Consider the following 27,626-nt stretch of genomic DNA (forward strand, 5'->3'; position numbering starts at 1 on the left):
CACAGGAGGACTGGGTGTGGGATTACTCGAAAAAAATGCAACACATCCGGTTAAGTTTCAATTTCAGGTAAGTAGCAAATACTTTAAAAAAATATAACCGTGTCTTGATTATTGCATGGGGACATACTTGGACTAAAAAAAGCATCCGTCGTTTATCTGAAATTCAGATTTAACTGCTGTAACAAATTACCACAAATTTAGTGGCTGAAAGCAACACAAATTAATTCTCTCGCAGTTTCAGAGGCCAGAAGCGTCAAACGGATCAACAGGCCTGTGTTCCTGGTGGAGACACTAGGGGAGAACCCGTTTTTCTGCCTTTTCCAGCTTCTCAAGACTGCCTATGTTCCTTGGCTTGTGGCCACAAATTACTCCAACATCTGCTTCTGTCATCGCATTTCCTGACTGTGACTCTCCCATGTCCCTCTTATAAGGACCCTGGTGTTTCTATTGAGCCAACAGGATAATCCAGGATAATCTCTTCATCTCGAAACCCATAACTTAATCACATCTGCAAAGTCCCCTTTAGCCTCTCACGAGTTCTGGGGATTGAGACATGGAGACCTTTGGGGACTTTATTATGCCTACCACAGAAACACGGAAGTGGCCCTTCCCAAATACCTTGCTGATGAGACGATTAAATGTCCTGGACCCCAATCTAGCTACCTTCATTGCTTCATTCCTTCATTCCATAAATAGTTTGAGTACCTCTTATGTACTCCAGACATACAACTGTGAACAAGACAATGTCTCTACCTCCATGGATGCACATTCTACTTGCAGAAGACAGGATGGCAAGTGAACAAAACAAGCTCATGTGAAAACAGATGTTTCCTCTAAAAGATGGAGCCTGATTCTTCTCCCCTTGAGCATGGGCTGGACGTAGTCATTCAATTCTAAAGCAGCTATATGTAAATCAAGGAAAAATTGTATTTCGTCGGGGAGTTTCCCAAATGTTCTTCATGATTTCAAAACTACATCACCCACATTTATGCCAACCGAACAGCACCCTCGATCAGTTTACATGGTGAGGCACTTTGGAGTCTAGGTCATAAGAATCACTGTGGCTTCCTACAGTCATTCTCTTTTTTCTTTTGGATCACTCACTCTGGGGGAAGCAAGGTGCCATGTCATGAAGTGGCACACTCAAGCAGCTCTATGGAGAGGCAAAGAACCGAGGCCTTCATCCAACAGCCATGTGAGAAAGCCAATTGAGAAGTGGCCCCCCAGCCCCGGTCAAGCCTTCAGATGACTGTGGCCCCAGCTGACAGCTTGACTGCAACCTTGTGAGAGATACTGAGCCAGAACCACCCAAGCTGCTCCAAAAGTCCCAACCCACCGAAACATTGTTTGATTTGAAGCCACTTAGTGTTCATGTAATTTGTTATGCAGCAATAAATACCTAATACACAGATAAAAACACCACCATTTCAAATTAAGTTTAGTGTAATGAAGAAAATAATTCAAGATGATGTGGAAGCAGTTGGGGGCAAAGGATAAGACTGGGAAGTTAGTGAAGGCCTCCCTTGCAGGTGACCTTGAGCTGCGAACAGAATGATGGGAAGGGCCCAGCCAGCAATGCTTTCCAACCCCCCTAGACACCACACACCCCTTTTAATAACCCACAAGACCTCCGTTAGCTATTCAGAAGTGAAATTCACAGGTAATGAAACCTTCCTACACACATTATTTTTAAAAAAGATTATGACCTAACAAAGATGAAACAAAAGAAGAGCAATGAATAATTTGCAAATTTTATTTCAATGTATAAATGCTCAGACACGATTACGCTAATAAGAGATATGATAAAAACAGTCAGATGCTAGAACCTAAGAGGGGAATCCATGAATGGTGGCCGATCAGGGGTGCCCTTGTGGTGACTCAAATACCGTGGCTGGCATAAATGGTGGTAATGTGGTTTTGAAATGGCGAACAACTTTTGGTAAAGTTCCAGACACGATACAGTTTTCTCTAGAATTGCAATAATAATTGCATTCCTGGAAAATTCAATATATATTAAAACTGGAGGAAACATGCTTTATGTTTATAGGTAAAGCACATATAGGTTCTAGGTTCAGGTCATTATTAATAGGGTTTTTCACCTCCAGGGATGTCTAGTCCAGCCATGTGAGACACGTGTAAACCTTTGTGACATGGGATCACCCAGCTCTCTGCAGGATGCTGCCATCCATTCCCGCTTCCCCCACCATGACAATAAAAATACTCCCCTCCACGAAATTTCAAAATGCCCCTCGGGGTAGTCCTGCCCTCATTGAGAATCGCTGACTGAGAGGAACAGAGGTGCATAAGTCGAGCCCTTGATGGGAACAAAAAGGGACTCCAGTGTGGCCTGAGAACCCCAGGCAGAGAGCAAAGAGAGAAAGGTGCGGGCAGAGAAAGTGCCACGTGAGTTACAGGCATTTCCCGCTTTTCGAGAGTTCAGGTTCCACCACCAGGCTTTAACGAAAGACCTGCAGATTGGTACCCGTTTTTGCTAACTTAAAGAAATCTGAAAAGGAAAAGTGAAACTAGTGTTCAGCATTTGTTTTGCGGGGAGAGCTGTTACAGAGGTAGTGCTCTCCCCAAGCAGTGAGAGTGACAGACTCCTTCACCGGAAAGCACACACAGCATCTCAGCATCGAGCCCCCTGGGACTCTGAATTGTGTCTGTGAGCATCTGTGCTTTAGCTCCATTTATTTTGTGCATTCATTAGCAAGGTGTGTCTGAAAGCATCAGAGAGCCTATGAGAGCTGGTAAGGATGTTATGCTCAGCGTAAAACTGGACTTCATTAAGCATTTCGATGGTGATGGACAAACTAAGGACATTGCGCGTGCGTCGAACTTGCCTGTGTCCACCATTCATACTATTCACACGCAGAGAGAAAGAATCTTGAAAGCTGTGTCAGTTACTACTAATTCTGCTAATAGCGAAGTGGATTTTTTTAGTCGGCATCCGGTAATGGGCAAAATGGAAAGTCTGCTGCTCGAGTGGATTGATAGGTGTACAAAGCATGATGTTGTTACTTGAGAATGCTCAAAATTTTATTAATTAATGGTAATTGCTTCTTCGCCTTACACCATTTCAGCTCATAAAAGGTTTCACAGGAACACTCAGCTTTTGGATAGCGGGGCAAACCTGCACTTAAACTCGATTCCAAGGGCAATGAGGAGTCACTGTAGGATTTTCAGCAGCGGAGTGACATGGCCTGATCTCGTGGTAGGAGGTGTCTCGAAACTTTTGTTACTCAGTAGCACTGCACTTTCCTGAGTTTCACACATTTATTCACTCATTCACTCACTCATTCAACACGTAAGGACTGAGGGGTATCTTAGTGACCTATTGCTGTGTAACAAGCTACCCCCAAAGTCAGTGGCTTAAAGCAACAACAATTTGCTGTTTTCTGCTATTCTATGGCTTGGCCGGACAGTTCTTTGGCTGGTCTCTCCAGGGTTACTCAAGCAGCTGCCGTTCAGCTGATGGGACTGGGCTCAGCTTGGAAAGCTGGAATGACTGGGCCTCTCTCTCCATGTACTCTTTCTTCCAGGTGCTTCTTGAGCATCCAAGGCCGCTTGATACCTAGACTCTGGACCATACTTCCACTACATTCTATTGGGCAAGGCGAGTCACTAGTCCACGGGACTGGAGAGACACTTCTTAACAGGAAGAGTTCTAAAGTCACATTACAGTGATCGAATTTATGGCCATGGAACATTCTACCTGGCTCTGGACCAGGCCCTAGGGATACAACCTGACCCTCTGTGGCCTACACCCCATTCAGACAACAAACAAGTCAACGAGTATAAAAGGTCAGGAACACATCAAGTAGGGAGAGAGGGGGCTACTTCAGACAGGATGGCCAGACAGAGCCCCCTGAGATGTTTAAGCATGCCTGCATGAGGCTTCCAAGAAAGACATGTCCTTGCGTGAACCCAGCATTGCTATGGCTCCCCTTGGGGGAAGTGGGCAGTGTGAGGGAAAGGGGTCCAGGGGACATCACCAGTGCTCTTGTGATATCACTGGCAGTAGGATGGAGAGGAAGGTGACCTGGGGCCAGAATATCTGTCTTCTCACACTCCTTTGCGTCTCTGTGACACTGGCGATCTCTGTTTCTTCTCCTCTCAGACACCCCCAAATACCCTCTGCCCCAGTGCACTGCATTATAAGAACCACAGGTTTATGAAAATAGAAGATACACTCCAGAGGGAGATGCACTTGGCATCGTTATTACTGGCAGCAGTGAGCACAGACATGGCACTAGATACACAAAAGTCCACTGAACTGTGTGGCCAGTAGTCAGAGTGACAGGAGGGTTGTGTGGACGGTGTATGTCTTGCCGACAGGCATGGAGAAAACCTGTTTCGGAGAGTGTGCACGAATACACCTCTCTCCCTCTGCACCTTCCCTTCACCTTCCTTTTCCACCCACCCATTAACCTCGTCCTTTCCTTTTCTCTCTCCATCACTCACCGTGTTTTCTTGCCATCCTTTCTCCTTCCCCCTCACCCCCCCACACTATTTCTTGTTCCATTTCATTCCCCTTCCTTTCTAACATCCCTGCGCGATTGGCGGATGCTGGATGTTTGACGAGCGCGATGCGGATGAAGCTGATGCAGTGAGCGTGTTGAGCGATTTATGCGATGCGGATTATCGCCGATCGCCGGTCGAATCGCGCCTGAGCGATTGACGGATTTCCGGATTCCCGCGCCGATCGGATCTTCCGATTCCGCGATTGGCCCCACTCGCTCCCTGACGTAGGCCCCGCCCCTCGGGAGATCACGGGGTCGATGGACGCGCGGCGGCCGTAGCGGCCCCGCCAGTCACGTGGTCACGTGACGCGCTCCAACATGGCGGCGCCGTGGGGCCGCGGCGTCGCTTCCTGACGGGGCGGTGCGGACGGACGCGGCCGGTGCCGGCCGGGACGCCGGGCCCGCAGCTTCGCTCGCCCGCTCGCTCGTGCCGCCCGCCCGCGGGGCTCCCAGCCCCCGCTGGCCCAGGGCCATGCAGGAGAGCCAGACCAAGAGCATGTTCGTGTCCCGGGCCCTGGAGAAGATCTTAGCCGACAAGGAGGTGAAGCGGCCCCAGCACTCCCAGCTACGCAGGGCCTGCCAGGTGGCGCTCGGTGGGTGAGCCACTCCGGCCCGGCTCCGCGCCGGCCTCCCCACGTCGGCCGTTACCCCACTCGTCCTCAGCCCGGCCTCTTGGACTCCACCTCCCTCCGCCCCGAATCCCACCCATCCAGCCTCCTTATTCTACCCCGAGGGAACTGATGCGCTGGCACCTCGAGACTGGCCCAAGGTCACCTAGCAAGTTGGTGGCAGCCAGGGCTGGCTCTCCAACCACCCAGCCCAGGGCGCTTGCCACGACTCTTTGCGGTTTTGTTTCCTGGTTCCTCCCCTCACCACCCTCAGAGGCAGTAGTTCTTGCCCTAAGTTTTTTCTTTACCCGCATTTTGGTTGCTGGGGTTCCCCTATGTGAGCAGGACAGGTGCGAAGAGCTGATTTAGAGAAACCCCTGAGGCTTACTTTGAAAGTGCAGGATTGGTGAATGTTTTCCTCTTATTTGGGAATCTCCCATAACTCCTTCAAGGAAGGAGTGTAGAGGGTTATCCTATACTTCCCAGGTGTTGTAGTGTGCAGGGTATCTGACTCTGGGCGGTCTACTAAAATAGAGGGTCTGTCAGGGCAATACTTGTCTATTTTATTCACTTCTGGATCCCCTGCACCTACAACAGTGCCTGGCACATAATACATGCTAATCGAATGGACCCACAGATTATGGAAAGAGAAAATGATAACTCATAGCTAGTTAAAATCTTAGTAGTTGGTTCCAACATCAACATCTAAACTATCTTTGAGTTTCATTCATTCAACAAATATTTATCAAATGTCCACTGTGTACCAAGCACTGCGATGGGCGCTGAGGGTATGGAACTTAACTCTAATAAGGGAGACAAAATAAGTAAATAAGAGATTAACGAGACATTTTTGAATACTAATAAATACTTTTGTGAAAATAAAAGAGCAAGATGTGATAATGAAAGCCCGAGGACTGCTTTTGATAGAGTGTCAAGAAAGTAATCCTTTTTGAGAAGGTGACAGAGCTGAGTACTGAAAGTCAAGAAGTATCTTTGCAGAGTTTTGGGGAAAAAATAGTTCTAGGAGATGAGGATCAATACATTTGACTGCATCTAGCTTCAAGTTAATTCATCACCCCAATGCCTTTGGTTTGGAATCTGTAAAAAGACCTGTTTTCCCTAACAAGTTGAGTAAATGGAAAGTTTGATTTTCTGTCGCAGAGTTGGCCATGGCCTTTCTCCCTTCATTTGGTGCAAGGCACAATGCTGGGATTTGTCTCTTAGGGCCTGGGAATGGGCTTGTGAACTTTGCATTTCTCCTGAGAGAAGGCCCTTGGCTTTCTTCAGATTCTCATAAGGATCTGAGATTCCCTCAGGAGTCAAGAACTATTGATACAGAGGTTGTTGTTGCTTAGATAATCTTGGAGGAATTTGCTGAGATTTAGATTTGTAAAGCTCTTCTATTCAGAATACCAAGGAGTACTGTTGGATATTATTTTATCAGGAATGCTGGATAAGCACTACAAAGCAGATAGGCAAAAGCCTGGTACTTAAAACTCCATTTTGAAATCTGCCTGGATTCTAGCCTCTCAGTTGTTACTTTAAGAGTTGCAGATGTTTCAAAATAGTTATTTGGCAGAAAAGTTTTCATTCCTCAGAAAACTTAACATATAATTTTCACCAAATTGTACATCACATTGTTGGAACTTATCAAATTGTTGTATAGGGTCATATAGGACCATAACATTGAGAGCTTATTAGATATTTTTGGATCATATCTCTGTTCAGAAGTTCAGATTTTTCCAACTCAAATTGTGGAATTCACATTCAGTGTTTCAGTAGTGAATTGTAAGATATAGCTTATAAAAGAAGTAATTTGACCACAGGTTAAATGAATAGCAAATGAACATGGTGGCTCATCATTATCAAACTGAGTAATGGGAACTATTACAAGAGAACCTATGCATAGTGTTAATTTAAACTGGCCATCTTGCTGAAGAGAGTAATTGTGTATCAATAAAAATAACTGCTTTTACTTATAAACAGTGGAAAATATATAGCAAAGTACCTGATGAAATTTCAGTCTGCATCTCAAGGCATAGTCCTGTGTCCACTATAAGCAGCTGAGATGAGCCCGTGTATAAGAAGTGTTGCAGTGCGGCTGGTATTTTAGAGATTATCATATGTGGATTATCATTAATTTTGAAAAGAGGAACTATAAATAACTGCTAAAAGTTGAAATGCTTGAATGAGAGAGCGCTTAACAGGAAACAGCTTCTATGATATGTGTCCATGATTTTTAGCATGTTGGAGGGGATCAGAGCTGCAGCGGCTGTATAGTAGGAGTTGGAGTGAGTGCTTTGAACTCAAGACTGCCCGGGTTCAAATACCTTGCCTTCCAGTTGCTATCATTGTGATCTTGGACAGATCTTCTACCTTCCTCATGGGGTTATTATAAAGTTAGTTGCCATGTGCAAAGAACTTGGCATGTAGTAGGTACTTTGTAAAGGCTTGCTGCTTTTATTTATTTTTTATTATTTTAAGCTGTGACAAACCACAGAAACTCTGTGCTCTGGTTTGACGTTCTTAACTTACATTGATCCCTCATTCAGGAATGACTTATTGCTCTATTTGGTTTGTAGATGTAATAAATAAGAATTTAATTACACGACTAAAAGATGTTTACTGGAGTGTTAACTTGCTAAGTTCATTCAAGACAAGGGATACTGTCCCTTGTAAAAATAGTGATGATCAAGATGGAAAAGGTTTGGAGTAATCTCAGGGCTTCATCTGCACTAAATTCCAAATGCATAGATAGAAACTGCCCAGTTAGAGATTGTGTCCTTCCAGCCTTTATCTGGAGAAATCAAAAGAGCCTTGGAGAGTATTCATCGCCCTAAGGACATTGTGGCTCTTTACTTTGTTAAGGTAGCTTTATGTGTTAGTAAGCTTGAAGCTTTCAGCCTTCTGTTTGGGAACATAAGTATGTTAATAAATTTCTCTTTCATAACTGTCATATTTAAGAGCCATTTTCTCCCATAATCACTCCTTAACTTACATTTCTGCTCTAAAACTACATGGAGTTTTGAGACTTGGCAAGATAATCTGAGTGTTTTTATATTGAAAAATTTGTCTCAAAATCTGAAAAATGTTAACTGAATTGTCCTAACAACACTTTTTTCATATACGTAAGATAGGAGATGCAGTATCTTACTTAGTAATTTAATATGCACAAAGGGTTGAGTAAATGTTAAATGCTCTAATTGCTAGCCATCATTATTCTTGGTCATTATCAAGAAATATGAAAAGAATAGTCATCATACTTATGTTTTTCATATGAAATTGAGTGACTTGTAAAAAATAGAGTTTATTTTTTAGAGCAGTTTTTAGATTTACAGCAAAATTACACAAAGGTACAGAGAATTAGCACACGGCCGTGCACAGCCTCTCCTGTTATCCATATCCCTCACCGGAGTGGTTCATTTATTACAGTTGCTGAATCTACATTATCATTAATGAAATCACCCAGTTGAGTGACTTTTTTAAATCACATGTGTAATAGCTGTATGATATCTCTCCTGTACTGAGCATTTCTTATGTTCCAGGCACAGTGCCATATGCTTTACATGCAGTTTAGTTCTTGTTGTTATCCGCATCGAGGCCCAGAGAAGTTGGACAGCATAACTCAGCCAGTAAGCAGTGAAGCCAGGGTGTGAACATGGGCAGTCTGGCACGAGAGCCCAAGCTCTTAACCGTTACTACCATGCTATATTGCTCCAACATATACAAGCTCTTATATTGTATATGAAATACTCAATGGAGCCTTTAAACAGTCATACTTCAGTGAAGTTTTTATGCAATGACGTTTTAGTAAGTAAACCATTCAGTAAGTATAGAGACCATATTTTCTATAGTGGAATTTTGAGATGTACTTGAAAGCCTCTAGTGAAAAAGATCACAGCTTTTTCCCTCCAGCTTTTTACTGAATATGTCTTTGATTTACTTTAAGGACTAACTGGAAGACAGAAATGAGGGTAAAGAGCTGGGTTCCCATAAGCTTCATTTGAGTTATTAGGTTTTTCTGATTTATAACATCTCTCTTCATCAACAGTAAACTCCCTCTTATTAATTCTGGAGTTGCGACATGTAATTAGTGTCCATTTTGGGATACAGCAGGCAGCAGGAAACCGAGGCTCAGAGAGCAACTCACCCACATCTGCACAGCCAGATGGGAAACAGCCACAACACACTCTATCCTGACATATAAATCATAAAATTCATTTTTAGATTCGATGCTCTTAACAGTTCAATATATGGGATTTAGAGACATATGGATCTTTGGTGATCTTAGCTTGAGCTGTTTTGGTGGCATGATGCAGGTGGAAACCAGACGGGAGTGGGTCGAGGCATGAGTGGGAGGTGAGGAAATAGACAGGGAGCACAGACAACTCTATCCCAGAGTTTGGCTGTGGTGTGAAGGGGAGGAGGAGTTGTGGATCATGGGAGGGTTTTGTTTTGTTTTGTTTTTTAAGGTAGAAAAGATTTGAATTTATTTACATGTCATTGGGAAGGGGACAATTAAAGGAGTGCATTCATAAATCTTAGTTATATAAATGTGCAAAAAACATTCAGCATATCAGGTGCTGTAGGCATAAAAAGTTTAAAAAAAAAAATTAGGGATTGTAAATTGACAAGGTCCTTGCAATCTGTGAGGTCAACCAAGGGTAACTTTGCCTAAAAAAAAAAAAAATTCAGCATTTACACATCCCTATGATATATGGTAAATTGCTTTTTCTGCCATATGATGTTGTTCTAATTTTGATGTGTACAAGTTAACTATTCTCACCATTAGGATGAACCTAAGTGCAGAATTTGAAAAATATCGAAAATATCCCTAACTTGACATAGCAAATAAAGTAAGGCTTTAAATTGAAGGACGGAATAAAATCTCATTTTAGCAAGTTCTAGTACTTCGATTTTGATTTTGTTTACAAGTGCCGCAGATTATAAAAGTTTTGAGAAGTAACGGGACTCGGGACCCTGACAGATTAACATTTTGTTGAAAAGCTTTGTGATGGTTCTTCAGGGGGAAGTCATCTGTCTAGAAGCAGCATCTAAAAATTGGATTTTGGTTATCGAGAAGCATTTACTCATTGGATTGGCAGAAAGTTCATTGAGATCTGAGTTTGAAACTTTGTTTATTGATTAGTACTGTGAACCTGGGCTAATAATATAGCTTCTTTGAGCCTCAGTTTCCTGAGATGATAAAGGTGGTAATACCTGTCACAAGATTATTGTAAAGGTTAAGTGAACTAGTGCAGTAAAGTAACTGACACAGTACCAGGCATCGAACAGATGACCTAAAATTCAGGTGTGTTGGCGTGCCATATTTGAAGGAGAAAGAACTGAATGCTTGCTCTTCTCTGTCTCCCCTGTTCCTTGGTTTATGGACCTTTTTGCTCTGACATTCGACACCAGTGATTCATGTGGTTGGATGGATTTAGAGCTGTGTCCTGTAAATCTTGTAAATCTCAGGGGAGACTTTGTAGGCTGTGCTGGGGAAAACAGTAAGACCATTCTTTATGGAAAAGAGGGAACTTGTGAAAAACATGAGCTTAATCAGCAAGTACATGGAGCCTCATATAAATAGCGCAACACTGTATTTAGTTCTCACCATTTTCACCAGGCTTAGGGGCCTGCCAGGAAAATACTTGACTTTCTTAACAGCAGGGTATCTTAGAAAAGAATTTTATGCTTATTAATTCATTCCTGGAGTCTTCCTATAAAGAGCTTCTTTTGGTTTACTGTCTTGGTTGTAAATGAGTCTTTTAGCTTTTTTATTAGGTATTTTATTAGGTTTTAGCCTTCTCGTGCTAGGACATAAAATTCTTAAAAGTTCCTTCAGTCCTCGGGAGTGATCAGTGCATATTTATTCTTTATGTAGTTCATTTGTTTGTTGACTAAAACAGGTTGACATTCATTCAGAAGATGCTTATTTGGGCGTCACACCTGATGTCATGATGCAAGGGAAACAAAACAAGCAAGGACCCAGTTCTTCCGGAGTTTGCAGCTGATGGGGAGGAAGGGTGATCCTGTCCTCTGGGTCCTATGAAGGAGAGTAACCAGAAACGAGGTCCTGAAAGGGGGTTGAACACAGGGGTGCAGGAAAACTTCCCCGAGGAAGTCTTGAGATCAGAATGATGAATAAGAATGAAGTAGCTTGGGGATGAGAGGCGTTTTGGCAGCATAGGAAAGGACATGTGATTAGTACCGTGAACTGACTCCTGTGGCAGCAAGGAGCACAGCTGTTAAGGAAATGAAAAGATGCACCTGCATGCGAATTTACTATTATCTCAAAAAATATATTTTTTTTAATTTGAAAGAAAAAGTCAGGGGAAGAGGGTTTGGGCATAAGGTAGGAGAAGTGGGCCAGGGCTCCACCACGCAGGGCCTTGGAGGTCATGGTGAGGAGTTTGACTGTTAGACCAAAAGCAGTGAGACAACACTGAAGAGTTCCAAGTGGGGAGGAAGGTGATGGGGTGACCAGGTTTATATTTTGGAAAGATCCCTTGGGCCATTGTATTCCGAACATCGTAGAGGGAGTCGAGAGGGATTGCTATCATCTAGATGAGAGATGTTGGTGGCCTGGACTTAAGAGTGGTGACAGTAGACATAGAGCAAAATGGAAGAATTTCCCACTGGTTTAGAAGGTAAAGCCAACAAAACCTGGTGATGGATTGGGTAAGAACGTGAGAAAGAGGGTTGGTAAGACCGACTATTGAGTTTCTGACTCCCCCAACTGGGTGGATGTTGGTGCTGTTGTTTGAGATGGGAGGAGTGTGGGAAAACCATCTAGGGAGAGTTAGTGGGAAGGAGTCGATCCGAGTTGGGACTTAGATATGTTGAGTATCACCTGCCTTTGAGCATCCAATTAGACAGGTGGAGTAGGAAGTGGATAGGTAAATGAGCCTGATTTTCTTAAGACAGGCCTGGGCTGGAAATCGAGATTTGGGAATCATCATAGTCTAGGTGGGAATCGAATGTGTAGGTAAGGATGAGATGACCTGGAAGGAGAGTGTACAGAGAAGGAAAGACAGGGGAGCCTCGGCATGGGCCTGAGGAGCCCCAGCCTGCTCTGACTGGGCAGAGGAGGCTGAGTCTGCAAAGGAAATGAAGAAGAGATGGGCCAGGCAGAGTCAGAGGGCCCACAAGAAGAATGCGTGCTTATGAAACCAGAGTAGAGAACATTTCAAGGACAGCAAGGTCAGTAAGGTCAAATGCTGCAGGGAGGTCAAGTGAGATAGAAACTGGAAAAATGCCTATCAGATTGAGATACATGTGGGTCATTGGTGACCTTAGCTTGAGCTGTTTTGGTGGTGCAATGAAGGCAAAGCCAGGCTGCAGTAGGTTGAGGCATGAGTGGGAGGTGAGAAATAGACAAGGAGCACAGACAACTCCTTCCCAGAGTTTGGCTGTGGTGTGAAGGAGAGGAAGAGGGATGGGTCAGGGAAGGTTTATTGTTTTAGGTTTTTTTTCCTCTTTATTTAAAGGTAGAAGAGACTTAAACTTGTTTAAATATCATTGAGAAGGGAGCCAACTGAGGTAGAAGTTAATAATGCAGGAAAGAGATAGCACTGTTTAATCAACAAATATTCAGAGCCTCCTCCATGCCTGGGAATTCCTAGGTGCTAGGAATTCAACAGCGAAGAGAACAGACAGAAATCTCTTGTTACAAAGTTTATATTTTACTGAGAAAGACAGATAATAAATGAACTTATATATGTCAAGGGTAGTAAATACTGTGAAGAAAGATTAGAAAAATAAGAGTATAGTGAAAAAATAAAGCAGATAAGGAGATACAGAATGATGACAGGTAGGGATGACAGTTGTAGGTGTGAGGGAAGGACTCTGAAGAGGTAGCATTTGAACAGTGATCTGAAAGAAGTGAGGGAGGCCATTCTAGGCAGCAGGAAAAGCAAGCGCAAAGGCCCTGTAACAGAAACGTCCAATGGGTAAGCCAGAGGCAGGTGGCAAAAAGTGAGATCAGAGGACTAGCGGGGGACCTTAAAAAGGCTTGGAGGCCAGGGTCAAGATTTTGGATTTTACTCAGAGTGAGATGAGATGCCAGAGGAGAGTTTTGAGCAGAGGAGCAGATATAATCAGATATATATTATAAGGTTTGCGGATAATCTGGTTTGAGCAGATGGAATCTGATTTACATTCTAAGGAAATCTCTCTGGTTGCTGTGAGGAGAAAAAATGTTAGGTGGAAGGAGGGTAAGAGGCAGTTATGGTGGTCCAGGTGGGAGATGATGGTGGTGGCCTGGTGGAAGTGATGAGATTCTACATGGTCCAGAGAGCTCAAGGTTCCTGTGAAGGCAGGTACGGGTGGGTGACGACAGAGCTGAAGGGATTGGACACCAGCTGTCTTCTAGCAGGAGAGTGGAGGGCGGGAATAGAAGCATGTTGTTTCATAGATTCCCTAACAGAAAGTTGAGTGTCTCCTTGTGGCAGCTTCTGATCTCCATGTGAAGCAGGGGGCTCCTCCATCGGTGGTGAGTACAGAGGAATGGTGCTGATTAGGAGGGAGAGATGGGTATTTGAGGAGAGCAGAGAAATGTTCAGTGGCCATTGCAGGAGGTAGAGAAGACGGGCTTAAGCGGCAGTATTTAGGGTTCCTTTTGTGGATGGTGATTATGGCTTTAGAGACCTACCAACTTGGCCTTTTATTAGAGGTCTGGTTAATAGGTAGAGACAGGTCGAAAGGTAGTGTAATCTAAGTTTGGGATTTTGCCAGAAGTCAAGACTGTTGGTTGCCTGTCATTCTGAACAATTCTGCTAATGTGGTCTGTCCTGGAAAGTGAAAAAAGAGGAAAGCTGACGTATGAGCCTTGTCAAAGTCTGACGGGCCAAAGAGAGGCCCTGCTGGGAGCAGTCGGGGGCAGAGAGCAGAAAGGAGCTGGAAGTGCCATGTTTTCACATGGGTCCAAGATTCATGGTGTGACCAGCCACACCAGGAGTAGAGGAGGAGGTCACTGAAGGGACTGGTAAAGGAATCGAAGGCAGCATGGAAGAGAGGAGTGTGGCAGGTCAGATGTGCAAAGAGAGGTGATGGTTCGAAGAGGCATTGTTAGACTTTGGGGGACCTGACCAGTAATAGCATTGTGGAGGATTGTGAAGGTCATTGTTGGACTGAGCTTGGGAATGGAGCAGAGAATGTGACCTGGTGCCAGAGTCGCTGATGAATGTGGAGATGTGACCCGAGAGGTTCGTGGATGGCAGTGACGCCCAGAAAGGATTTCCCAGGAAGACAGTGTGGCTTTTCAGCTGAAGCTGCCCCACCCCGCTCAGGTCTCCCGCTTTCCAGCCTGCTGGTTTATTGCTGCTGATTGCCCAGTGAGCAGTTGGGAAAGCAGTAAACTGAGCAGATGTGCCCCACCATCTGCTCCTCTTCCTTCTTCCATCCTCCTCCTCCTCCTCCTCCTCGTCGAGGGGTTCTGGAGTGCCCGCTCTGGGCAGCTAGCCTGGGTGTGAATCCTGACTTCACAGTGGCGCTTCCTGCCTGTGACTGTGGGCAGGTGACTTCAGCTCTCTGTGCTCCGATTCCTCACTTGTATAACAGTTACGGAAGAGAGCGCTCATCTCGGTGGGTTGTGGCGAGGACTGAATGGGCCCCTGCCCCTACTGTATGTCAGTTGTTATGATGATGATTCGGGTTCCACTCCTTGTCTTCTTTGGTTTCGTTTGGTTCACCAGGGGCACTAAAGATTTTGCACTGTTGCTGACTCCTGTTTTAAGATGAGAACAAGAGAACCAACATTTATTGACCACCTGCTGTATGCCAGACACTGTGTTGTCAAGAGAATTACCTGTACCCTGCTGCCAAGTCACAGTCTCTGGAGCACTGTGGGCTGCCTTTTACCATCTTCATCTTTGAGAGTAGGAAATCCAGACTCAGGGAGGTTTAATAACCCAGCAGCATCATTCAGCTAATAGATGTCCATGCCAGGACTTGAACCTAGTTCTGCCTCAATCACAAACCTATTTCTTTTCTTTCCACAATACCAGGCTGTGTCAAGCTTTCTGCCACACACCTTTTCCATTTGTCTTTTCTGCCTCTTTTTAATGGAAAAAATATTGTATTATCTAGACACATCCAGAATCCAACTGTTAGGTCATATGAAACTCCTAATATTTGACCGTAAAAATGGCACTTTCATGGGGTTCAGACTGGTACTTCTCTCTACTCCCACAGCCTCCACCCTGGTCCAAGCCCCCATTATTGCTTGCTGGGTTATTAGCAGTAGCCTCCTGATTGGCTTCTCTGCCTCTGTTGTGGCCACCCTCCTCTTTATCCTCAAAACAGCAGCCAGTGATCTGTTTTAAGGTAGGGCTGCTCAGGCCACACCCCCTTCTCTCCCTGGGCTTCCCATCACCTGGACCCCTGCTGGGCTGAGCGGAGAAGATTTTTCACGTTTTTTCTTTAAAAAGGTGGCTCAGAGAATGCAAAAAGTCCTAATTCTTGTGGTAATACTTAAGTATAAATTAATAAAACTAAAGAAAATCTGTGAACACACAGTTTGCAGCCACAGTGGCTTGGCCTCGTGCAGTGGCCGCCTAGTCGTCTCCTCTATCCTGCGCACTGTGGAGAGCCCTGCTCTAAACTCACTGCCGATGCTGCACGTCACTCTGGCCCTTGTTCATTCTCATTGGAAACCCAGGGCGCACCTGCACTGTGGTCCTGCAGCTGGCCAAAAGAGGGGATTCCAGACCGGCTTATAAATAGCCTCCCGCAGGCCAGATGGGGCTCACAGAGTTGTATAGACACCGGTGCTTTGTGGCATTCACAGTTTGTCTTAGTGATAGCAGAACCAATATTTATACTGTTCTGCATTTATAGTGTGCAGAGTAATTCTGCGTGCTTATTTGAGAGTCAAGGTACCCAAGAGGTTGTTAACACGGGTTCTGGAGCCCAGTTTTCTGGGTGCAAGTCCCCACTTTACCACTTACTACCTTCTAACCTCTCTGGGTCTTGTTTTTCATCTGTAAAATTTAGAGGAGTTTGGCCTTGAACTCTGGCCCTCTGGCTCCTTAGTTATTCTTTGGCCAAGTAACATCTAGCTTGTACAAAAATCGGATATTTCGTCCTCATAGTACTGATCATAGTCCTTAAAAACCTTTTTTTATCCTCTGCAGTTACTTTTATACAGCCAGTGATTTTGACCTCTGGAAAAATCAGAACAGCTGGTACCTCTAGGCTCAGGGTCTCTAGAGGTACCAGTCAGCTGGGGCTGAGGTGCTGCTGCACCCTTTGCCTGTTGTGCGGGGAGGGGACTCTCCCTGCCTTTAATGTCTCACACCCTCCCGTGTCTCTCCTTGAGGCTCCCTGCCTGGCTCCCATAGGCCTTTGAGCATATAACCCCTGCACTTGCTTTTATCATCCTGGGGGCGCCCTAGTCAGTGGTGGTCCTGGTGACTGATTCGCAGATTGGTGAGTTGGCACCAGTGGCATTCCAGAACAGATTGTTTTAAGTGTAGAGGTCATCTAGCAAAGGTCTGATTGCTTCAGATTCATTTAACATCTAAGCTTAACTCTAACAGGATAACCATAATTGGAAGGAAACCGTACTTTTGGATTTGGGCAGCAGTGCCCCTCTGGCATGTCACACAGTGACGGGTGATTTTACCACTAAGCAGAGCCTTGACATTATGGATATAGATTTCTAAAAGCTGAGAGCTTAGCTACCAGCCTTATGGGCTGGATTTCCTGGGCTACTCCCACAGCCTGGGGCCCTCAGCTAGAGGAAGCCAGAACTACTTCCTTATGGATTCTTGTCTGTGAAAGGCAGGAACCAGGCCACCAAGCTCTCTTTAACAAACCATGTGTCAAAAATCATCAGATTTGTATGGAAGCACAGAAGACCCCAAATTATCAAAGCCATCCTGAGAAAAAAGAAAGGCTAGAGGCCTTACTCTGCCTGACTTCAAATTATACTACCAAGTGACAATAATCAAAATGACATGCTATTGGCAGAAAAACAGATACACAGACCAGAGAAACAGAATCGAGAGTCCAGAAATAAACCCATGTTTATGTGGGCAAATAATTTTTGACAAAAAAGCCAAAAACACAGTGGAGAAAGGAAAGCCCTCTTCAATAAATGGTCCTGGGAAAACCGGAAAGCCACCTGCAAAAGAATGAAACTACACTGTTATCTATCACCACACACCAAAATTAACTCAAAATGGATTATGGACCTGAATATAAGACCTGAAACAATAAAATGCATAGAAGAAAACATAGGAACTAAATTTATGGACCTTGAACTTAAAGGGGATTTTACGAATTTGACCTCAAAGGCAGGGCAAGTAAAAGCAAAAATAAATGAATGGGACTACATCAAACTAAAAAGCTTCTGCACAGCAAAAGAAACCATCAACAAGGTAAAGCGATGACCATCTGCATGGGAAAATATATTTCCAAGCAATGTCTCTGATAATATCCAAACTATACAACTCAATAACAACAACAACAAAAAACACACACAAACAATCCAATCAAAAAATGGATAGAGGACCTGAACAGACACTTCTTCTAAGAAGACATACAAATGGCCAACAAACATATGAAAAGATGCTCAACATTGCTAGCTATTAGGGAAATGCAAATCCACACCACAATGAGATACCATCTCACACCTGTTAGAATAGCTGTTATCAACAGGACAAGTAATAACAAATGTTGGAGAAGATGTGGAGAAAAAGGAACCCTCATACACTGCTGGTGGGACTGCAAATTGGTACAGCCACTATGGAAGACAGTATGGAGGTTCCTCAAAAAACTAAGAATTGATCTACCATATGATCCAGCAATCTCTCTACTGGCTATTTACCCCAAAGACTTAAAAACTCATATCTGAAAAGATACTTGCACACCAATGTTTATAGCAGCATTATCCACAGCGGCCAGGACATGGAAGCAAGCGAAGTGTCCCATGATAAATGATTGGATAAAGCAGCTGTGGTACATGCATACAATGGAATATTACTCAGCCATAAGAGATGAAATACTGCCATTTGCAACAACATGGATAGACCTTGAGATAATCATGCTAAGCGAAATAAGCCAGACAGAAAATGTTGAACACCGCATGATATCACTTATATGTGGGATATAAACCTCAAAGCAACAGACGAACAGGACAAACAAACAGAGACTCGTGGACATGGACAATGGACTAGTGGTTACCAGAGGGTAGCGGGGAGAGGGGAGGTAGGTGGAGTAAAAGGGGTCAAATATGTGGTGACAGAAAGAAATCTATGGGAGGTGAACACACAATGTAAATATATATATGCCTTACTGTTAAAATACACAGCTGAAACTTACTGGATTTCGTTAACTACTGTCACCATAAAAAATAAAAATAAATAACTAAATAAAAACCCATGTGTCACAGGCCGAATGGTCCATGAACAAAATGCTTGGTATTCATTATCTGGGTGTTTCTTTCCTATTTTCTGTGTGTAGTACGAAGACTTTGAAAGACTGGCTTGAAGGTTAGAATTTGCCACCTCTGGTGAGTCCAGGTATTCAGTTTTCACATCCTAAAGTTCAGTCTAGAATAGAATCCAAGAAAAGGAAATTTGTAACTTCCAGATCTGTGTTCTGGGGTTGCCATATCCAAACCACTGGCTCTCAAGAGATCATGTAGAGAAGGCTGGTTTTTTGGAGATTACCTGGATACATGGCATTTGGGGCAGACCTGCTTCCCTGGCCTGCTTGGGAAGTACATTGAGCCTAACATTTAGACACACATTTGAACAAGTGGGTGTGGGGGAATTCTGCCTGTTCAGATAGGTGTTCTGTTGCTTCAGTGGCACAATAAGACTGTCTCTTTGGGGTTGTGATTTCTGAATAATGACACTTTATTTCCATAACCTTAATTGCTAGTCGTAACCTCCGTGATAAAGATTTTTAAGTTCATTTTAATTCATAAAAATTATATTGCCTTAGCACACATGAATGTACTTAATGCCCCTGAACCATGTACTTAAAAATGGTTAAGATGGTAAATTTTATTTTATATTTACCACAATTTTTAAAAAAGCATTTGCTGTGTAGAAAAAGAAAGTAAATATGCTTCGCATAGAATATGTGAAAAAAGAAAAAAATCATCCCATTACTTAGACAACTTTCAATATTATATTTGTTTCTAGATTTCTATGCATATTTTCACACAGTTGAGATTGAGATGTTATTTTATTACGATGCTATTGTGATCGCTGTCCTTAACATTTTGCAGAATAGGGGAGTCGCTAAAATGTGGACTGTGAAGCCAAAATGCTTGGGTTCCAATTCTGGTTCCCCAGCTCCTGATAGGAAACAGAACACAAGGTACCTAACCTTACTGTGCCTTGGTTTCCTCATCTAAATAGAGATTCTCAACAGAGGCAGTTTTGCCCCAGGAGGCACTTGACAATGTCTGGAGACATTTTTGGTTTTCAAGACTGCAGGGCCGTGGGGCAGTGCTGCTGGCATTGAATGGGTACAGACCAGAGATGCTGCAAAGCATCCTGCAGTGCCGAGGTTGAGAAGTGCTGCTCTGTATAAGGTGAAGATGGTGCCTACCTCGCGGGACTGTAGTGAGGATGAAACAAGTTAAAACATGTAAAGTACTTAGAACGGTGCCTAGCACATAGTAACTGCTATATGTTAGCTATTATAATCATTTTTTATCATCTCGTATCAACATTTCTATACTTTAAAATCTTATAAACATTCTTTTTAATAGTTTTTGAATATCTTTTAGTCAAGTTTTCTTTTGTATAAATATTGCGTACTCCTAACAGGCCTTTCTTTCTTCCTCACAGATGAAATTAAAGCAGAAATAGAAAAGCAGAGGTAAGCTGGGGCACTTTCTCCTTGCCGAAATGCAGTTTTAAGGGGTCAGGCAGTGGCCCTTTCTCCACGTTTTCTCATATTTCAGATGCTTGGGTAGCACACACCTCCTCCCACCCCCTGCCCCACCGTGCCGGTCCAGTGCTGGGCACATTACAGAATTCTATGTGTCTGAACTGATGCTAGGTGAGCAGATTACCGGCTCAGTAACTGTATTTGGAGGAAAGGATGAGGAAGATAAAGTTAATGCTGTTGTACCTTTTCCTGACAGAAGAGGCAAAACTCTTGTCTCTTGTATGTCGTGCTTCCTTAAGCAGGAGGACAGCTTGTCCCATGAGAGACAGCTCCTCATTGTCACAGTAATGAAGCCAGTTAGTCACGTTTCAGAAATAGAACTCTGACGTGGCTGGTGTCAAGATTCAGTCCAGCTTGCTGATCAGAGACCTCGCTGTCTGCATGTGGCACTTTAGTGTTTTGTCCTAATGCATATGTTAACTTTTCATTGTTTAGCCCCACAGACAGTTTGCAGGCGCTTTTAATTAAATGATTGCAAATGGGATGGGAAGTTAGAGTGAGGTGTAGGGAAAGCAAGCTTTTGGTTATTTTATTTCCTCTCTCTGGCCCTCCTGCTTTTTTCCTAGGCTTGGCGCTGCTGCACCTCCAAAGGCAAACTTCATTGAAGCTGACAAGTATTTCCTTCCATTTGAGCTGGCTTGCCAGTCCAAGTCCCCACGGGTGGTCAGCACGTCCCTCGACTGCTTGCAGGTACCACATTTAAACTTATGGTATAAAGGGTAGGGTGTCTCTGCAGGTCACAGGTGATCCTTTCGTAGGAGCTATGCTTGTGATCCCCCCTGGGCCCCCTTCCCCCACCCCCCCACTACTCAGAATACTCTGCGGAGTGATGGAAAAAGGAGCATTTCAGCTTCTTTACAGAGGTCTCATGAGGCAGGAAAAGAAGAGGGGACTGACCTCTTTAGCTAAAAAAAGAATTTGTTTTCCTAGAAATATTTTGTCGATGTCTCTTATGTATGTTTTTCTAAATGAAACCATTAGCATTAATTGGAATATTTCCCACGTGTGGGCAATAAGGTATTTTTATTCAGCCTCTTTTTTGATGGCATTAAAATTCTCTAAATCAAGTAGAAAAATAGATATAATTAAATCTCATTATGTGTAGTAATGTTCTGTAAAGCTGTTGCAAACACTGATTTAGTGAATTCTGAACCATTGTTTCTAGGGGAAATACAAGGCTAGGGTCCTTCAAGCTTCTGGTCTCAACACGTTTGTCAGCTGATCAAATGTAACTGTTCTTGGTGTGTTTCTGTTTAAAGATACTTCATTTAATATGTATTATTGATTGATTAACATTGAACTCAGAGTCAACAGCATTATAACACATGCCTGAACAAAATTTATCTAATACACATAATTTCTCCATAAAGAAAAAAACTTACCTAACACGTAATTTTTCATTGCCTTCTTGCACTAGACAGCCCTTCAGCTTGGGGGCAAAATCACTGACGAAAAGGACAAAAATGCAAAAAACATAGCAATAAATAGACCACAAAAAGGACACTGCTTTACAGTATGAGAGCTGAGACAAGAAAGTAGAGTGTCTCCTTGTTTTATCTCAGCTGGGAACCTGTGCATCAGATGATGCAGATTTTTCACTGCTCTGCACATGTCTGCAAATGACCGCAAAACACCACAAATATTGATTTTCGGCTTACAAATAAATTTTAGTGAGTGGGCACATTTGCAAATACAAAATCTGTGAACAAGGAGGAGAGACTGTATTTAGACCACCAGTAACCTTATTATGAATTACCTTTTACTGATGAGGAATCAGGAGTGGAGAAGTTACGGTGACGTATCCAGTGGCAGACAGACAGTAGGAGATGGAAATAGGCCTACAATTCGGATTTTTTAATTCCTGGTCCAGCATTTCTGTATTTTTCCTTAGGATCTTACTCCTGAGGTTTCTGGTTACCTCAAAGAATATTTATTCTTAACCCCAGTGGGCAGCCTACATCAGTGATACATTTTTAAAAATTGATTGAAGAGATCCTCAATTTATCTGAAATTTCTAGAACAGGAATAGTGAATAGATTCTTTATTACGATTGCTTAGAAGCTGTGTTAAACAGCTATATGAAGCCTCATCTAGGTTTCTTGAGAAAGTGCCGTGGTTGATTGGTTATGTCTGCTGAAGCACAGGACTGCCAAGTGGCGGTGGGCATGCCACATTTTTGGCATCTCCAGTCTAATATTTACTCTAATAATCTCTCTTCTTTGATATATCTATACTTGAAAATTGATGACAGTTTCTTCACAGAAGCCACTCTTCCAAATGAAAAGTCATTTTTTCATTCAGTGTAATTCTGTACAGATTGTCCTCTGTGAAACTTATAATGAGCCAAAAATTTTTAAATGACAGGCTCACATCCTACTTCTATTTTAAAATATTTGTTGCTGTAAAACATTTTCTGAGAAAATTTGGCATACATTTAATTTAATTGTTTTCTCCTCATGTTAAGGTTTAGTTTTGAAGCTGGTGCTGGTTTAACGTTCCTGACATACTAAGAACAGTGGCTAACATGTATTGAGCACTCAGCCTATGCTGGACCCTGTGCCAACTGCCTTATCCATGTCATCAAGTTTAATCTTCCCAGCAACCCTCCGGGGTACTTACTCTCATCCTTATTTCAGAATCGAGGAAACTGAGGCTTACAGAATAGTGACCAGCCCAGCCAAGTTCCCCTGGTCAGGAAGTGATGGAATTGAGTGGGTGTCTAGGACTTCCTCACCCCATGTTTGTGTTCTTAACCAGGAGTCCTTGAACTATAGCCATGGAGCAAATCTGGCCTGCCACCTGCTTTTGTAAATAAAGTTTTATTGGAACACAGGTGTCCTAATCTACTTGGGCTAATATAGTAAATACCACAGGCTGCGTGGCTTAAACAAGAGATTTATTTCCCACAGTTCTGGTAACCGAGGAGTCCAAGATCAAGGCATCAGCTGATTCATTTCCTGGTGAGAGCCCTCTTCCTGGTTTGTAGATAGCCAAATTCTCACTGTGTCCTCGCTGGGTGGAGAAAGCACACTAGCTATCTGGTGTCTCTTCGTATTATAGGGCACTAATCCCACCTGACAGCCCACCCTCATGACCTCATCTAAACTTCCCAAAGGCCGCAACTCCTAACACCATCACATTGGGGTTATGGCTTCAACATAGGAATCAGGCGAAACAAAAATGTTCCGTCCATAGCAACAGCCATACCCGTTCGTTCATATATTATCTATGGCTGCTTTCCTGCTACTGTGGCTGAGTAGGTAGAACAGAGACTATATGAACTGCAAAGTCTAAATATTAGTATGTAGTAGAGGGTTGCCAACCCCCACTCTTAACTATTACCCTGTAGTTCTGGCCTCTTTAAGAATATGCTCTGTTTTCCTAGAAATAGTCTGTTTCTGGAACTCTGTATGTGCATGATTTCTAATGGAAACATTGATGTTTGATTTGAGTTGTAAATTGTCTTGAGGTTTATGACGTATGGTTAGCTCTTTTTTTTAAGAACAGAAGTTCTCCGTGATTTAGTAGGTACACTGGGATTTCGTGGGTTGGTATACAAAACATAAAATGAGCCGTCCTTTTTATGACATAGAAAGTGGCTGGGTGCTCCCTGGAATAATGAATGAAAATTTTATTTCCTCTTGGTGGTAATCCTTGCAAAACCTGTTTGACCGACTTCCTAGTGTGGGTGAGGTAACTTCTGTCTTGGAAATGAAAGGCCAGCATCTAGGGGTAATGGCTGGTTTGGGCGGGATTGGAGCCCATTGCAGACACATCCACATTCTGCATTTAAAGGCGGCATCTTTGATCTTGGAGCAGTGAAGGGATAGTACAGGTGCTTCTGGGTTTGCGTGAGCAAGGTTGCTCAGTTTCCGCTCCCCATGGGAAGAAGCCTAGTCTTCCCCTCTGCTCGCTTCTAGCAAATGGTAAAGGTGCTGGGTGTTCTCTTCTTCAGCACCTGGTTCGCCACAAGGCTGGGACTGAGGAGAGGAGTATTAGAGCTTGGTCTTGTCTAAGCTAGTGAGTGATCTCCAGATTTCTCCAGGCACGTATCAATAACAAAATGCTTTTAAGAATATCCTCTCAACATATTCATGCTTTTTCAATTGTAAGATCATATATATGTAGTACTGTTATTATACATAATATAAAACATATGAAAATAGGACGTTTAAAAGGATAAGATTAAAAAGTAGATAGAAACGGAGTTCTGATATTTTCTTTTTACAGCCCAGCGATGGTTGTAGTAAACCCCTGGTCTTGCTCGTATATACCACAAGCATTGTCTTTTATTTCTCATTTGTAGGAAACTTTGAATTTTTTTCACATATATTTAAAAATCCGTTTGTAATTACATAAGTTTTACATGACTGCATTCTTAGTTGAAACTTTTTTAAGACTTTTCAGATAAGGCTGAAGTCCCTTGGACCACTAGCCCCAAACCCAGTTTCATTTTTAGATGTGTGATTTTCTTTCTTTTTATATTTCGTTACATAAATAGTATCACTTGTACAAATTTGTCTGCAGCTTTTTATATTCAGCAGTGTCTTTTTAAGATCTAGCTGTATTGCTACAGGCAAATATAGGACATTCCTTTTGAATATCCCATATATGAATGCCACTGTTTTATCTATCCCTTCCCTATAGAAGGACATTAACAAATAGGGTTACAGTGAACATCCCTGTGCATGCAGCCTCCTTGGACTCAAGTATCAGTGAGCCACCTTCCCAAGGGCCTCCCTCCTCTGTCCTCTTCCCATCCCCTCAGTATATCAGGAAGGAATAAGGGGGAACTTCTACTCTCCATCCCTATCACCACCTCCACTTATCCCCCAGCCCCCAAAGTCCAAGCCACCAGTATCTCCCTCCTGGACATCTGAGGTAGCCTCACTGGTCCCCTGCTTCCACTCCTGTTGCCCACCAGCCTATTCTCCACCCAGGAACGAGGGGAAGCCTTTAGAAATGCATCACATCATGTTAATCCTCTGCTCAGACCCGCCGGTAGCTCCCCACTTCACTCACTTATCCCTGAGGGAGCTTGCCAAGCACACTCATGCTGCTGGACCTCAGATACGGTTCCAGGCTTTTTTCTGTACATTTACAAAAATACTTATATATACACACATAATTTTTATTTTTCAAAAATGAGGTAAAACTTGTTTTTTCCAAGATGTCTACAAATCATACAGGGCAATGTCAAAAACCAGGCCTCTGCACAATAGGTCCCAATCAGGACTTTTAGCTCTGATCTGCTCTTCCTCCTCTGGAGAATATAAACCCTATGAGCAGAAGGACTGTCTTACTCACCCTTGTACCCTGGAACCCAGAAAAATAGCTGGCACAAGGAAGGGCGAGAAGACAGAACTGGAAAGACCCCAAGGCTCAGGAACTCTGCTTTCTGCTGGCCCTGTCTCACTACACAGACGAGGGAGTGAAATCAGAACTTAAAAGCCTTTTCAATTTGAAGAGTAATGTGTCCTTTAAGGAGTCTGTAGAGGGGAGAATACTTCCAATCTGTTTTTGTATTTGAACATGCAGTAATTCACCTCCATGTTTGCTTTGCAGCATCAGTGTTTGGTTCTGTAGAGCCTATTTTCATTCATTTTTATTTTTTTACTTTTGTTTACTGTCCACAGTATTTGTTAATTGTTTGTTTATCAAGAGAAACTATTCCTTAGCTCATATATTCATATTTCATAGTTCAGGAACACAGGTCAGTGACAGACTTCCATGAAACTCAACCCAAAGAAATTCTTTACATTCCAAAATCCCTTTGCAGTCTGATAGATACCAGCCTTCCTCATTTCCTCAAAATCTTTCATGGAATCGTAGTCTGTAGAAGTCTGTGTATGCCTTCTTTCTTGGTTCAGCTACAGTAGACTTATAGAAAGATGCAACTCCCAGGAATACAATATGAGATCATAGATGTGTGGCTCCACCAAAGGCCACACACAGGAAGTTTCATCGAAGCACTAGCAGGCATGGTAGTTATCTTCTCCTGAGCACCAGCGCCCTTCCTGGTTGAGCCTGCTTTTCAGTATTCACATTTTAGGAGTTCATAGGCCATCCCACTCACGCCCAGTCTCAAAACAGACTTGAGTCCGCTAAGAGTAAGGAGTAATGTCAAAAATCAGAGCTCAATTACCGGCTAGCTAGTGCCGCCCTCTTAGCAAGCCTGCATGTGCAGCAGCAATAAGAGGAGACGATGTAAAGGCATCTTGATTTGTTCTTTCATCCCCTGCCCTACCCCTGTCTGGAGATCTCTGGGATTGGATTTGATCAGCAGAGTATGTGCAGGCCTCTCTCCTGCTCATTCAGTCACTCACCCCAGCAGTATCGTATTTCTACCCTCAGCCACTCTCCTAATGTTTTTCTTTCTGCTTATGGAATGGCGGCTCCTTCATAACTTATGATGGGGTAAAGCCACTGAGAATTGGTGTCAGGCCTCTGCAGGGGGGCAGGTCTTTGTACCACAATGGTGGCAGCACTGTAGATAACCTCAGGAGCTTTGCATGGCAGAGGCAAAAATGTGACAAACTAGAAACCAAAAAGGAGAAGAAACAGGACAGCATTTTTAAGTGTCTTAGCTAAGTCCTTGGAAGCAGGATGCCTCAGAATTCCTGTATCCCAGAGGGGTTACGTCAGATGAATGCTTCCTTTATCTGGTCAACCATCAAAATAGCCTGAATAGCTTGGAGGAAAACACTGATTCCTGGGCTCCACTCCAGAAATTCTGGTTCTGCAGGTCTGGGTTGAGGTCCAAGAATCTGTATTTTTAATGCTTTCCCTCAGGTGATTCTGAATCTCAGCCAGGTTTGGAAGTCATCCTGCCCCCTGACCTTTGAGCTCCCTTTCAGCAATCTGATTCTTCATGGTGGAATCCAGGTCACCAGTGAGGCGGCATAGGCAAGCTGCCTCTGAAAGGCAGTCCCTGTCCAAATCAATCTGTTACCTGATTATGAGGATATGGCCATAAAAGCAGCCACTCATCTCTTCAGCCACGTGGGGGTCATGACCTGTTTGATAATGTAGGTGCAAAATTCAGTTAGTGTTTTTACTTTAATTTTTAGAATAGAAAATAGACCGACATGATTCAACATTCAGAAAGAATGAGAGTGTAATGTTAAGTGTCTTAGTCTCACCCCTGCCCACAGCTGCTTAGTTCCTTCTCAAATAAAATATGTTATCATTAGTTTTTTATTTATCTTTCCATTTAAAGAAAACAATATACATATATGGTTTTTTAACAGCTTGAGACATAATTCGCATGTATACAGTTCACCCACTTAAAGTGTGCAATTCATTGATTTTTGTATATTGGCAGAGTTTTGCAACTATCACCACAATCACCTCAAAAAAAAAAAAACTTTATCAGCAATCACTCTCCGTTTGCCTCTAACCCCGCCAGCTCTAGACAACCACTGACTACTTTTCAATTCTATTGTGTATTGTTTTTAATCCTTCCATTTTTCACACATGGTTGTGTACTGGGGACTGATCTACACCTTGCCTCTTCCATCGGATATTGTCTCACCATCATGGGGCTCCTCCGCTGTGGGGAGACAGAACCAATGCTGCAATC

At 43.2% G+C, this 27,626-nt stretch overlaps 1 protein-coding gene across 2 annotated transcripts in view; it reads left to right on the forward strand.

Moving 5' to 3' along the window:
- The first annotated feature begins 4,816 nt into the window (after positions 1-4,816).
- The window catches only part of ARFGEF2 (ARF guanine nucleotide exchange factor 2), an 82,137-nt gene continuing 59,327 nt past the window's right edge, over positions 4,817-27,626 (forward strand). Inside the window, exons 1-3 of one of the 2 annotated variants that reach the window (XM_039864545.1) lie at positions 4,817-5,116; positions 19,942-19,972; positions 20,611-20,734. In XM_039864545.1, coding sequence (XP_039720479.1) covers positions 4,996-5,116; positions 19,942-19,972; positions 20,611-20,734 — 276 coding nt within the window. In that variant the 5' untranslated portion in view covers positions 4,817-4,995. The remainder of the gene's footprint in view (positions 5,117-19,941; positions 19,973-20,610; positions 20,735-27,626) is intronic. The other variant, XM_039864546.1, reaches the window with a different exon arrangement.

The sequence above is a fragment of the Pteropus medius genome, unplaced genomic scaffold (genome assembly GCF_902729225.1).
Source record: "Pteropus medius unplaced genomic scaffold, Ma_sr-lr_union100, whole genome shotgun sequence".
Classification (NCBI taxonomy): domain Eukaryota; kingdom Metazoa; phylum Chordata; class Mammalia; order Chiroptera; family Pteropodidae; genus Pteropus; species Pteropus medius.